Genomic DNA, 14,798 nt, shown 5'->3' with positions numbered 1-14,798 from the left:
GGTAGATACCCAAAAGAACTGAAAACAAGTGTTCATATAATAGTACTATTCACAGTAGCCAAAAGGTAGAAATAATCCAAATGTCCATCAAAAGATGAATAGATAAACAAAATGTGGTATATACATACAGTGGGATATTATTCAGCCTTAAAAAGGAATGAAGTACTGGTACATATTACAACATGGATGAGCCTTTAAAACATTATGCTAATTGAAAGACAGACACAAAAAGCCACATATTGTATGATCATTTATATGAAATATCTAAAATAGGCAAATCTATAGAGACAAAGCAGATTAGTGAGAAGCTGCCAAAAGCTGAGAAGAAAGTAGAATGGGAAGTGACTGCTTTAACAGGTATGGAGTTTCCTTTTGAGGTGCTGAAGATGTTCTGGAACTAGATAGTGGTGATGGTTGTACAATGTTGTGATGTGTTAAATATCGATAATGGTAAATTTTACCATACATATCCTTGTATGGGAATTCATGTTTTGAGACAATTTAGAAGTCACACAGAAAATCAGATCTTAAGCAAATCCAGGTTACCTGATGTAGACAGCAAACTTAAAAGTTACTCACAAAATATGATATGAATGGTTTAAATCTTCATTTATAGAAAAATTTTACAAAATATTTAAAGTTATCCCAACTTGAGGGAAATTGTTGATGATGCAAATTTTAAAAATCATTAAATTCATACTCATTAATAGGAACATAAATAAAAATTTATTTATTTAGCTTTGTAGCTTAAAATTCCATACACATTTTCTCATTTTCTTAACCACCTCTTTGAAATATGGAGGTTCTTATCCCAATTTTACAAAGCAGTTGAGAGAAGTCAGGGTGACTTACACAAGATCATAAAGTAAGTAGACAGGTTAGAATTCAGTCTTAAGCCCTCTGATTATAAACACCATGCTTTAAAAAGTATAACTGCATACCTTTCAAATTGTAACCATTTGGGGGGGACAACTTTATTGAGATATAACTTACATACTGTACAATTCGCCCCTTTAGAGTGTTTTTTAGTATATTCAGATTTGTGCAACCATCACCACAAACAGTTTTAGAACATTTTCATCATCCCCCCAAAGAAAACCCATACCTGTTAGTAGTCATTCCCTTTTCCCCTGCAAGCTGCTCAGCCCCAGCCACTAATCTTGCTGTTTCTATAGATTTGCCTATTCTGGACATTTCATATAAACAGAATTATAACCATCTTTTTAACAGATTTTTTGCTTTCACTTATGAAACTTATAGCAAATCAATAATAATTTATATACACAATACCATGTGTTAGAAAGTAGAAATTTTTACCTATATATATAAAATAACATTAAATTCTCTAATGCAGTTAATTTTCTCAGAGACACTGATGATGCTTAAAATGTTGTTAAAGAATTCATGTAGAATACCTTCTTAAAGTGACTCCTCCTGCACCCAAACCGATAGGGAATAGTTTTGTTAAAATCCCTTCACTGTTGTCTCACCTCTACCCCATGTTTTAAAAAAAAATGGTTAAACTTAGAAGTATCCATTCATCCAGTACTTTAAGGGAAACAGACTGATAGTGCTGAGATGGAGGCTGTACGGAATAAGATCCATCCACATTAATTTTCTGGAGAATTTTCTAGAGAATGATAATGCAGCCTTTTTGGATAAGCACTAAAATACTGTGAAATTCTCTATTTGCTATAATCTTCCATTAAAGATACCCTGAGGTTTAACTACACAGGTTCAACAAAGGCAGAAATCATGGCACTTGCTCCCTTTGGATCGTCACATGGAGCAATCTCACCTCGCCCTCAACTAGGTCTTATATTTTCATATTTCGAGGGGTTTTGTGTGATTTTATTCTGAACTTGTACAAACTCATCTAAGGATATAATTTTATCCAACATTTGTGATACAATCAATCTCTTAAAATTTCAGGTTGATAGATCCTCAGACTCAAGTAACAAGGGCCAATGTAAGTACCCTCATGCATGCTAATTTCAGTGATTACTCCTTAATTCATCTTTGTAGCCACCTGAAACACAAAGTAGGCACTTAGTAAATTTTATTTGCCAAATTAAATGTCACTAATAGTGCACTTTTTTCATGACTTTTGTCATGGAGAATGATCTTGTCTGTTTTTTAATTCCAGTTTGTTGTGTGATATTAGGTCTATTCCTGTTTTTTTCTAGTTTGAACTCACCAGTGTCACCCAGTTTGCTGCTCATCAAGAAAACAAGAGACTGGTTGGCTTTGTGGTCCGCATGCCCGAATCCACAGGCGGAGAGTCCCTGAGCACATATGTTTTTGAAAGCAACTCAGAAGGAGAAAAGGTATTGTTATTTTCTTCATCTTAAGATTCCATAATATTTCAGCCCAAACAAAGATACTTAAAGGGTTATTTTACACAACCCCCCTGGATATTTAGTTGACTGTTCTTCAGGTCCCCATTGAGTAGTTTAGATAATAATACCTCCTAGTAAGGCCCCACTGAAAGAAAACTGGAGTATAATTTCCTTATGGAAAATATGTATCAACCAAAATAGAGTGAATGAAGAACTTTAATGGTGAAATGTAAGTGTTTAGTAGAGATATCAGGAAATGTTTAAAGCAGTTCCTCTCAAATTTATTCTTTTTTAAAAAATTAAAGGAAAACTTACAATGGAGAAAATCTGTTCTCAGAGAGCGAACCAAGGAAGCAGATGTCAGGAAAGTACATCTAAACTGTTCTTTTCTTTAGTATGAAAAACTGCATTCACTACTTAGAATTAATCAAAATGAATCAACCCTTCTTTCAGGAAGTATCTGTTTACCACTGTGTATGAACGTGCAGTGGTTAAATATGGTTAAGAGAGAAAGGAAAAAAGTATCCCGGTAAGAACTTTAAACGATTTAATACCTTCAGTTTTCACTTAACCTGGATATTTTTTGTACGCACAAACCGGCAACAGGCGACCAGGACAGGTGGACGCTAGTGTTCAGAGCCCTGTGTGCCGAGTCTCCTACAGCCAGGTCCCCTGTCCCCATGCCGACGTGAGCAGACAGTGACCTCGCTGTACTCTCATAATCACATTTCTTTCTAAAATTCTTCATCCTTTTCTGCCTTTGCCAAGCACTACTTTTCTTGTCTTTTGCAGATATGTTATGCTATTAATTTGGGAAAAGAAATCATTGAGGTTCAGAAGGTAAGGTGAATTTTAGTGCTGGTTTAACAACTCAAAGGCTATCTTTACACTTAGATTTCTCTCAAAAAGAGAAATGATGCTCACTAGGCAGGGTGGCCAAGTTTGGGATTTCCTTTTAAGCCTTCTAACTACCAGGCATTTTTGACCAGCTAGTTCCATGGTCACTGGTAACACGTAGAGTTCTTAGTATCACTGCTGCAGCTCCTACTGTTTTATCAGTTTTTTTGTTTGCTGTTGTTGTTGGCTAGATTTCCTTTCTTTCAAATTAAGCTGGTACAAACCTCAGCATCTACCATGCGCTCTAAGGCCTTTCTCCTCAGAGTGGTCCCAGGCCCAGCAACATTGAGACGTTACCTGGAAGCTTATTGGAAATGAAGACTCTCAGACCTGTCTTTCAGCAGTTTGCAATCTTTCATTTACCCAACTAATTTTTGAGATTAAATTTTGTATAAGAAAAACCCTGGAATTACAGCAGTGAACAAGGGGCTTCTGGTTCAGCACTGTCCAGTAGAACTTTCTGCAGTAATGGAAAAGATCTATTTAATATGCAGATTGAAACGTGGCTAGTGTGACTAAGGAACTGGATTTTTAATTTTTAATTAATGTAAATAGTAACGTGTATTGAATAGCTACTGGGTATCATATTTGTGCAATTCTGATCTATCAGGGAGGGGCAGACAGATCAAGGACTAAGACCAACATAATGAAAAAATAGCAAGCCCTGCAAGTTTGTATTTTATGGTGTAGATCAGAGTTGGCAAACTTTCTGTAAAGGGCCAGATAATAAACCTTTCTCAGCTTACTATCTCTGTTGCCAACTACTCAACTCTGCTGTTAACACAAAAGCTGCCATAGTATGTAAATGAATTGGCATGGCTATGTTCCAGTAAAACTTCATTTATAAAAACAGGTGGTGAGCCAAATGGCCATAGTTCGCCAACTCTTGGTATAGAGTAAAAGGAAAAGAATGAGTTTAAAGGTCAAAGTTGTGAGGGAAGTTCCTCTCTGGACTCTTTCCAGAAAGATGATTCTGAGTTGGCTATGTAAATGATATTTTGGCTGAGAGGTAGAAACTTGGCCTAGTTTCTGGAGGAAGTAATTCAATTGAGGGTTTCTTTAGAGATTCAAGGAGACCCACCTGAAGGCGCACACAGACGAGTCAGAAGGAATGAGGCTACATTACAGAACATAGTGACAGCCAAGCCAAAGGGGTTTTAAGTGCATTTTAAGCATTTTCTTTTCTCCTTCTTAAACTCCCATAACTTCAGGATCCAGAAGCATTGGCTCAATTAATGCTGTCCATACCACTAACCAATGATGGAAAATATGTACTGTTAAACGATCAACCAGATGACAATGATGGAAGTCCAAGTGAAAATAGAGGCGCAGAATCTGAAGCATAACCTTCTTGCGCCTTTGGGTGAAGAGCACCCAGGAAGGAGAGCTACCTCCTTAAGGGTTTTCAACTTCTCTGATACATACAGGCACACCACTTGGTTTCAGAATGCTGACAGCCGCTTGTGGAACGTACTATTGATGCCTTGATACTGAGACTTGGGAGGGAAACAGTAAGAAATGGTTGACAACATACCCATCTACAAATGTTATTTTAGGTGCTTTGTGGTAAGTCCTTTTCTTAGATTGCATTGTTCAGCGCTCAGAATGAAAGCTATGGAAAAAATTCATTGTTCACTTTATTTCAGTGTCATCTCTTTTCAGTTTCCAGTATCTTTTCAAAAAATGGTAAAAGCCTAGATTTATAATTTGATAAACACTAAATATTTCCTATTAATATAATCTATTTTTGTATTTTACTTAATGAGCTTTAAGTGCCTGTCATTCTGAAAATTGTATATTTATAATCAAGTTTGTCTCATAATTGGGCCGAATAGCATTAATTTGTGCAGTTAGGTGATGAGCCCTGTGCTTTGAGGCTCGAGCACTAGCAGAAATGCAGGTCTAGTTTTGGTAATTGTTCAAACATCATGCAATAAAAAGACAAGCAGATGAGTACCACAAAAGATGTTTAGTTTTACAGTGGAACCTTAATGAACCAGCATTCAGAAGTTTATGGTCCTTTAGATACTGTTTTTAGGGGCGGATCACCATGGACAGGGTGCAGCTCTACCAATTCCTGTTTCTTCTGAGCCAGACCCTCCTTAAAGAAGGGACCAGTTAACTTGAAAACTCGCTTGAAGCACAGTTGGCCATGGGGCTTGGTATAAAAGTTCCTTTTCCCCCCGACATGTCTGGTTCCAGGCATCCCAGCCCACTAGGAAACAAGTATAATTATCTTTAATTGGTACAGTATGTTTAATTGTAACAAAGTTCAACAGAAATATCACTTTCTTTGTAATAAATTAACCTAGCAATAAAAGCTAGCAAATAAAAACTATCTTTGTTTCTTCTGCTTTTTGTGGTTATTTTCTAGAACATCCCTGAAAAGAAACTAAAGTTGGTTCTGTAGCTTTAACAGTTAATTCCCAAAAGAAAACCAGGACATCATACTGAAATCACAGCAGAGGGGATGTACTATGCAACATGAGTGGAATAACGTGATCTCAATGCCAAGTTTTTAAAAGGTGCTGCTCTTAAAATGGTGGATTAATAAGGTAACTTTTGCAACTCAAAATTAGCTTAAAGGGTTTAACTGAGGAATCCACTTTTATAATGTGTGCACCGTCAGAGACACAGTGAGCTAGTCAAAACAAACAGTATGAAATTATACACCATAAAATCATCAGTTCAGTGTTAACTAATGTCTTATAAATTTCTATATCGTAATCATAGTAGATCAGTAAGTTCTGACAGGCTTCAAGAGCCACAGTCCCCTGAATTCTTGCTTAGAATTGTTCAGGATGGGAGGAGAACAACATTGTTAGAAACTGCAATCAATTTTTTTAATTAAAAAAATTTTAATAATGTGTGGCCTACGGAAAAAAGACTAAACAAACAGAGCTACCATATGATCCAGCAATCCCACTCCTGGGTATATATCTGGAAAAGATGGAAACTAATTTTAAAAGATACATGCAGGCAGCACTATTTACAATAGCCAAGACATGGAAACAACCCAGGTGCCATCAACAGACAACTGGCTTAAAAAGATGTGGTGTGCACATATATAAATACACACACACAAACACACACAATGGAATATTATTCGGCTATAAAAAAAGAATGAAATATTGGCATTTGCAGCAACATGGATGGACCCAGATAATATTATACTTAGTGAAGTCAGTCAGTCAGAGAAAGACAAATATCATATGGTATCACTTATATGTGGAATCTAAAAAATAATATAAATAAAATCTATAAACAGAAAAAGACTAAGACAAGAAAACAAACTTTACCAAAGGGGAAGACGGGGTGGGGTAGATAAATGAGGAATATGGGAATAACAAATACTAGTATATATATAACTACTGTATGTAAAATAGATAAGCAGCAAGGATTTACTGTATAGCACAGGGAACTATATTCAATATCTTGTAATAACCTATAATGGAAAATAATTTGAAAAAAATATTGATATATATAAATGAATCACTTTGCTGTACACCTGAAACTAGCACAATATTGTAAATCGACTGTATTACCCAAAAAAACCAAAACAAAACAGTGTGGCTTAACTAAGCCACAAAGCCTGCAAATCATGAAAAACCAAAAGACTGAAATCCAATGCATTAAAACTAACTTCACAAAAAAACACAGAATGAAAACACAAAATTAACTGAGCATATTCAGCAAGCACATATGACCAACAAAAATTAGTATCCAGAATATACAAAATATTCCTACAATTAGTAAGAAAAAGATAAATTGAAAAAAAAAATAGAAGTCATGAAGGCATTTCATAAAATAAAAAATAAAAAGGGCTCTTAAACAGAAATATGTTCAATCATATAAAAATCAAGGAAATGCAAATTAAAACCAGATACTGACTACAGACTGCAGAAATTAAGCTGCTGGTAGGCATGGAACAATGAGGAATAATCTCACCTACTGCTGGGATAGGAGAACAGTTTAGCATTCTCTCCAATGAACTTGCAGGTACACCTGGCCCTACCACCTAGGAGATTCATTTGTGACACTGCAGAAACTCAACACACGTACCCAGAAACATGTACAATGATGATTACAGCAGCACTATTCATAGTATCCCAAATTTGGAAATAACCCAAATCTTACCTACAGACTAAATATAACACAATATGAGGGAAATAAAGCTAAATAAACTATATAGCTATATGCATCAACACTGATGAATTTTAAAAATGACAATGAATTAAAGAAGTCAATACATTTACATTAACTTTACAAAAACATGCAAAACACCATATTTTTAAAAATATAGATGGTTGTAACCCCAAAGAAAAGCACAGTGCACTGTGGTTTCCTCTGCAGTAGAAAGGGGAGCCAAGACCTGAGGAGGAATAATGGGAGCGCCTAAGTTGGTAGCAATAAGCTCTTAACCTACCTGGTGGCCACACAAGCATTCTACTTTCATTCACTAAACAGTACATTACATATTATATACTCTTTTGTACATGCATCATATTTTTTAATAAAATTTTTAAGTTTAGAAAGAGTGGGTGACTTTCAACTTAACTGAAATGTGTGTTAATGCACATTAAGACCCTCTGAAAATAAGTGCCATGTAAATGAAAGGTGGGAGGGTGGAAAATGAGATTGTTTTTTTTGAAGATTTAAGCATGCATTTTATTTTTAGTAGATCTTTCTTTATTGGAGTATAATTGCTTCACAATACTGTTAGTTTCTGTTGCACAACAAAGCGAAAATCAGCCATATGCACACACATCCCCATATCCCCTCTTGAGCCTCCCTCCCACCCTCCCTATCCCACCCTTCTAGGTCATCACAAAGCACTGAGCTGATCTCCCTGTGCTATGCACCAGCTTCCCACTAGCCATCCATTTTACATTTGGTAGTGTATATATGTCAGTGCTACCCTCTCACTTTGTCCCAGCTTCCCCTTCCCACTCCCCATGTCAAGTCCATTCTCTTTGTCTACCTCTTTATTCCTGTCCTGCCCCTAGGTTCATCAGAACCTTTTTTTTAGATTCCATATATATGTGTTAGCATACGGTATTTTTCTCTTTCTGACTGACTTCACTCTGTATAGACTAGGTCCATCCACCTCACTACAAATAACTCAATTTCGTTTCTTTTTATGGCTGAGTAATATTCCATTGTATATATGTGCCACATCTTCTTTATCCATTCATCTGTTGGTGGACATTTAGGTTGTTTCCATGTCCTGGCTATTGTAAATAGTGCTGCATGAACACTGTGGTACATGTCTCTTTTTCAATTATGGTTTTTTCAGGGTATATGCCCAGTAGTGGGATTGCTGGGTCATATGGGTAGTTCTATTTCTAGTTTTTTTTAAGGAACCTCCATACTGTTTTCCATAGTGGCTGTATCAATTTACATTCCCACCAACAGTGCAGGAGGGTTCCCTTTTCACCACACCCTTTCCAGCATTTATTGTTTCTAGATTTATTGATAATGGCCATTCCGATGACCGGCATGAGGTAATATCCCATTGTAGTTCTGATTTGCATTTCACTAGTAATAAGTGATGTTTAGCATCTTTTCATGTGCCTCTTGGCCATCTGTGTGTCTTCCTTGGTGAAATGTCTATTTAGGTCTTCTGCCCATTTTTTAACTGGATTGTTTTTTTGATATTGAGCTCCATGAGCTGTTTGTATATTTTGGAGATTAATCCTTTGTCTATTGTTTCATTTGCAAACATTTTCTCCCATTCTGAGGCTTGTGTTTTTGTCTTGTTTATGGTTTCTTTTGCTATGCAAAAGCTTTTAAGTCCCATTTGTTTATTTTTGTTTTTATTTCCATTACTCTAGGAGGTGGGTCAAAAAAGATCTTGCTGTGGTTTATGTCAAAGAGCGTTTTTCCTATGTTTTCCTCTAAGAGTTTTATAGTGTCTGGTCTTATATTTAAGTCTTTTAATCCATTTGGAATTTATTTTTGTGTATGGTGTTAGGGAGTGTTCTAATTTCATTCTTTTACATGTAGCTGTCCAGTTTTCCCAGCACCACTTATTGAAGAGGCAGTCTTTTCTCCATTGTATGTTCTTGCCTCCTTTGTTGTAAATTAGGTGCCCATACGTGTGTGGGTTTATCTCTGGGCTTTCTATCCTGTACCATTGATCTATATTTCTGTTTTTGTGCCAGTACCATACTGTCTTGATTACTGTAGCTTTGTGGTATAGTTTGAAGTCAGAGAGCCTGATTCCTCCAACTCCGTTTTTCTTTCACAAGATTGCTTTGGCTATTTGGGGGGTCTTTTGTGTTTCCATACGAATTGGAAAATTTTTTGTTCTAATTCTGTGAACAATGCCATTGGTAGTTTGATAGGGATTGCATTGACTCTGTAGATTGCTTTGGGTAGTATAGTCATTTTCACAATATTAATTCTTCCAATCCAAGAACATGGTATATTTCTCCATCTGTTTATGTCATCTTTGATTTCTTTCATCAGCATTTCATAGTTTTCTGAGTACAAGTCTTTTGCCTCCTTAGGCAGGTTTACGCCTAGGTATTTTATTCTTTTTGTTGCAATGGTAAATGGGAGTGTTTCCTTAATTTCTCCTTCTGATTTTTCGTTGTTGGTGTATAGGAATGCCAGATTTCTGTGCATTAATTTTGTATCCTGCAACCTTACCAAATTCATTGATTAGTTCTGGTAGTTTTCTGGTGGCATCTTTAGGATTGTCTATGTATGGTATCATGTCATCTGCAAACAGTGACAGTTCTTCTTCTTTTCCAATTTGTATTCCTTTTATTTCTTTTTCTTCTCTGATTTCTGTGGCTAGGGACTTCCAAACCTATGTTGAATAAGAGTGGTGAGAGTGGACATCCTTGTCTTGTTCCTGATCTTAGAGGACATGCTTCCAGTTTTTCACCACTGAATATGACGCTTGCTGTGGGTTTGTCATATATGGCCTTTACTATGTTTAGGTTCCCTCTTTGCCCATTTTCTGGAGAGTTTTTATCAATAAATAGGTATTGAATTTTGTCAAAAGCTTTTTCTGCATCTGTTGAGATGATCATATGGTTTTTATTCCTTAATTTGTTAATATAGGTGTATCACATTGATTGATTTGCATATATTGAAGAATCCTTGCATCCCTGGGATAAATATTTCACTGGTAAATATTCACCAATTTTCATTTCCCAGCATTGCCTTTGGTTGTTTAGCCACCTGTCAGAACTACCGTTAGGGAAGAGCAGGACCTGCCTTACATTGTCAACACTTAGCTGAACCATTTAAAAAGAAATAGTTTTTATAAGACCAACTCAAATACAGACAGTTTATCTTCAAACTTTTCAACAGCTAATAATTATATGACAAGTGTATTTCTGCTTGTAAGAGCAATGATAATAATAGCTAATATTTATAGTAGTTAGTTTCCTAATAAAGTGCTTTATACAAATTAAATCCTCAAACAATCTATGAGCTATATTATTACACCATTTTATGCCTGAGGAAATGAAGCACAGAAAGGTTAAGTAACCTTGTAAGCAGCAAATCAGGATTCAAATCACAGTCTGGCTCCAAAATCTATGCTTCTAACCACTATGTGCTATGTTACTAGCACACAGAGAAAACCAATCTCCAAACGCTTCTCTCAATACATTAATCTTTGAAGATTATTCTGATATTCAGTAATTACATCAACTTAAAAGTGCATCTTTAATGCCTTATTACCTTTTGTACACATTCTGAAATGATTACTGTAATACTAATTTTATATAGGTGGTGCTTCTGGGTACAGAAGTGCTAACTTTTTTTCCCTCACGTTAATAATAATGAGGGCATTACCAAAGAACGTGTCAGTACACACAGATCTTACCTACACTACAGAATGTACAGTCCTTAAAGGTGATCCCAGAATTACGACATCAGATCTGCACTGATTGGGAGATAAATTTCATCTACTTTCCTGAGTATGTCTCCACTGATAGGAACAACCAGCGCTATCCGGTAAACTAGGTGGTAAAGAAGAACCAAACTATTACAATAGAGGGAAATATCCATATACTTGTCCAAATCGACCTTTCATACAGTATATAAGAACTTTTTGTATAAACCAAACTCTCATTTTGCTATCACCATCTCTGAGTTCACTGCATAGTCCTATGACTTCACGTAATCTCTACAGACCCACTTATTCTGGATTCCTTTTTTAAAACTGAAGTCTTTGACAACCTGTTAAATTGTTCCTAACATCTAAAAACAAAAAACTGTAGCATTAAATCTTTCTTAAGAAAAGGTATACCATCAGTCTGAAACTTCTGCACCTTAAGCTGGAAGAAGAACTAAAATTATTAAAATTGGTTAAAGTCTACCTTTTACGTTTGGCCAATCCATCATAAAAGAGTAACGTGACAATGTATGTGATGGTATTGTCTCATCTTTCCCACAACCTTACAAACTTTTCTCCTCAGAAGAGAAGGAGCAGCAATCAGACTTTTTGAGCAAGAACATTTTCTCCAGCATAGTATTTAAAAGGCTCTCCTTTATTATGATTGTTTCAGTTCAAGTCATGACTGCAAATGGCACTACAGCATTGCAAACTAATGATCCCTTCCCAGGATTAAGATTTAAAATTAAACATTCATGTGGGTTCTTTTATTTGAAAATAGCAAGCAACAGAAAGATTAAGAATATAAAAAGGAAAGAAAATAAGTCCACCTGGGATACAAAGAGGAGCCAGTACCAGTTTCATACTTGAAATTTTGCCTATGTGCAAGCAAGTATTTTTTTAAAGAGATTCCACACACTATTAGATCAAAGGGAACTCCAAAAAGATCAATATTAAGAACTACTGGTTTAAGACATTCAATTTTGAACATAAACATCCAGAGGAAGTAAATTTTTGAAATTGTATTTATTAATGTTCTATTATATCAATGCATACTGTATTCTCTTAGAACTGGGGAAGAGGAAAGCCCCACTTAACGGAGATAACAAACTTGCCATCTTTTATAAAATTTAATTAGAACTGACAATATTATGGTTAGTCCTTAATTCCTGAGAATTTGAACATTAAGTTTTCTGTGAGTTTACAACAAATGCTCACATTGATTTTTAAACTGCAGTTATGTCTGAAAAAAATGAGAATATTAACATTAATACATTAGCAAGGAAAACTGTCATCTAAATGTGTACATCAACTTAGGTGTAAAACACTCAAGCCCTGTTGCTCTGCACTTTTAACAGCATTTAAATATGCTTAATCTTTTCAGAGATTTTATTTCAAATAAGTAAACTTATTATACCTCATCCAGACTGCAGTGACATTATTTTGAACTAAAGGCAAAATAATAATCTGTCACATTTTTCTCAATTGTAGGTATCCATGGAGTCAGCATGTGAACTCTATGTAGTATTGATAAAATAACTGACATGTGTGGGGATAATGACAGAGACATCTGATTCTCTTCTATTTAGAATTTCTATCTCTATTAAAGGAGATGATTTTAGGGAAGTTAGAGAAGAAAAACAGAAAAAACAATACTGTTGCTATGAAATGGTGACCAATTTGATACAATCAAATGCAATATCATTAATATAAACATTTACAATAATGAAAATATAAATTATTAATTATGCAGCATGCTTTAGGGCCATTTCTACAGTTAGTACAAATTACAAATATTAAATGCCTTTAATCCATCCATTGTACATAACTCTGTAAGTCATGTTTACATAATAAACAAAAAACACTTCCTACCTATTCTGTTTCTTCTGAACTTTAACAGTGAAAGTGTTATCTTGAGCTGGGAAAGTTACCCTGACCGTGATCAATGAATACACACAGGGCATTGTACACCCGTTCCAAAAGCTGGAAATCAAACAACAATGTTAGAATTACTTGCAGGATTTACCCAAAGAAATGCTTAATAGGCAAGTGCAATGGAAAAATCAAGTATTTCCTAAAATGATGTTAGTATTACACATAAAGTTTTAAACTTTTTTGTCTTCACTGTAAAGGTATCATTGTATTATATTAAAAGACTATAGGCCATGATTAACCATTTAACTGATATAATCTTTACAAAAATAAAGCTAATAGCTTGCCAGGAATTAAATTTACTCAAAATCTTTACCTTTTAAATCAGTAAGTGATTTAGTTTATTAGAACTTTATTCTCACAGTGGTAATTTTTTAAAAGCCTGCACAGTGCTTAATCTGATTTCTTAGATTATACTTGGTTTAAAGAAAAAGTCTGCCCAAACCATCATCAAGACTTCAGTTCAACCTAATGTAGAAGAAACCTGAGTTTGGATGTAGAAATAAGAATTCATTCAGTTTTCTCTGCTATCATACATAATGCCTTCAGCCAAAAGTAAAGCTTCAAGCAGGACTCTATGGCTTTATCTGTATCTTCTTCCCCTTGAGTATTAAGTAAATCTTAAATTTAAAGCAGTTTTTGGAGGTTAAATGTTCTCAAAGCAATGTAAACTAGTTATAAAATATCTCACCACAGACAGCAGCAGCTCTTGTGAGCCACATGAAATTAACAATGAATCAGTTCACACTGTACAAAAAGGGTACGTAACACTTGTGCCTCACCTCTAGTATCAAAACCATCTTCATATATCCCTTTTATAAGAATATTGAAATGTATGCTTCATGAATTTCAGGCTCAATTCCTTTTGTTTAAACATTACTGGCTGTACATAGTATATGCACTGAATTTCCAATGACTGAGACAAATATGGATCAAAGACCTATACAAATACAAATTATAAACATTCATATAGATTACAAGAGGTCTGAGGTGGCAGTTTAGGAATTTAAGTTAACCCTTCTAAAACTTCATTTCAAATAACTGTTCCCAGGCACATCTAGCCAAAGTCCAGACAAAAATCTGATTTTAAAATCTCATTCTCAACCTTTGAAAAGTAGAGCCTTCGGAAGAAGAATGGACTTAACTTTAGAGCACTGCCTTAGAGAGTTGCAGCATCTAAATATTTCCCAGAGATGTGACCCAGGAAACACTCGGTTATTAGCTTATTAACATCCATTTCATATACAATTCTGATGATTTCATAGGGGCAACGCATACCATCAGTATCATTTGACAACAGGATCTGCAGACACAGTGCTGTCGGACAGGTCTCCGTTGCTTGTTTTAGTCTCTTCTGGAAGCATGAGTGAAAATAATGGACATATTTATGTTCATTTTAAAAAATGAATTAAGTAACTAAAATTAAGGACTAAAAAAAAAATTAAGGACTATATTGCTAAATTTCAAATTAAGAAAATGCTGCATCCACCAAATGTTTCTCTAACATCACAAATTATATGTAGTTTATTTACCTTAATTTTTTAGAAATCTAGGCTAAATATTGCAAATGTAATCGTTTTGACTGGTTTGTAATAGTAGTGTAGAATTGTGAGAGAGCAAAACTGCATCTGAGGTTTCACACTGCACATTCCCCCAGCTGTGCCAAGAAATTGTAGTGCTATTATTGATAGAAACATGGTTACAAGTTCATGTATAAAATTGTCCAGAATGAATAACTTTCCAATTGTATTTATAATTTATTTTTAAATGCA

General features: G+C 35.0%; 2 protein-coding genes across 11 annotated transcripts in view; one reads left to right on the top strand and one right to left on the bottom strand.

Moving 5' to 3' along the window:
• The window catches only part of WASHC4 (WASH complex subunit 4), an 85,541-nt gene that overhangs the window by 15,944 nt on the left and 54,799 nt on the right, over nucleotides 1-14,798 (bottom strand). For 2 of the 6 annotated variants that reach the window (XR_009505441.1, XR_009505440.1), the window contains exons 33-34: nucleotides 14,305-14,380; nucleotides 12,967-13,966 (exon numbers count right to left, since the gene is read on the bottom strand). Coding sequence is in view for 3 of the 6 variants with exons in the window: in XM_059936808.1 (XP_059792791.1) it covers nucleotides 14,313-14,380 (68 nt within the window). In the remaining 3 variants the exon portion in view is untranslated. Of the gene's footprint in view, nucleotides 1-12,105; nucleotides 13,967-14,304; nucleotides 14,381-14,798 lie in introns of those variants that run through there. The other 4 variants (XR_009505442.1, XM_059936806.1, XM_059936807.1 and 1 more) reach the window with 4 other exon arrangements.
• Nucleotides 1-14,798, top strand: part of APPL2 (adaptor protein, phosphotyrosine interacting with PH domain and leucine zipper 2) — a 69,994-nt gene that overhangs the window by 45,138 nt on the left and 10,058 nt on the right. For 2 of the 5 annotated variants that reach the window (XR_009505444.1, XR_009505443.1), the window contains exons 18-22: nucleotides 1,933-1,969; nucleotides 2,187-2,327; nucleotides 3,132-3,179; nucleotides 4,448-4,802; nucleotides 5,611-5,791. Coding sequence is in view for 2 of the 5 variants with exons in the window: in XM_059936809.1 (XP_059792792.1) it covers nucleotides 1,933-1,969; nucleotides 2,187-2,327; nucleotides 3,132-3,179; nucleotides 4,448-4,582 (361 nt within the window). In the remaining 3 variants the exon portion in view is untranslated. Of the gene's footprint in view, nucleotides 1-1,932; nucleotides 1,970-2,186; nucleotides 2,328-3,131; nucleotides 3,180-4,447; nucleotides 5,588-5,610; nucleotides 5,792-14,798 lie in introns of those variants that run through there. The other 3 variants (XR_009505445.1, XM_059936811.1, XM_059936809.1) reach the window with 3 other exon arrangements.

Source organism: Balaenoptera ricei, chromosome 10 (genome assembly GCF_028023285.1).
Source record: "Balaenoptera ricei isolate mBalRic1 chromosome 10, mBalRic1.hap2, whole genome shotgun sequence".
In the NCBI taxonomy this organism is placed as follows: Eukaryota; Metazoa; Chordata; class Mammalia; order Artiodactyla; family Balaenopteridae; genus Balaenoptera; species Balaenoptera ricei.
This window is presented reverse-complemented; position numbering and strand designations above follow the sequence as displayed.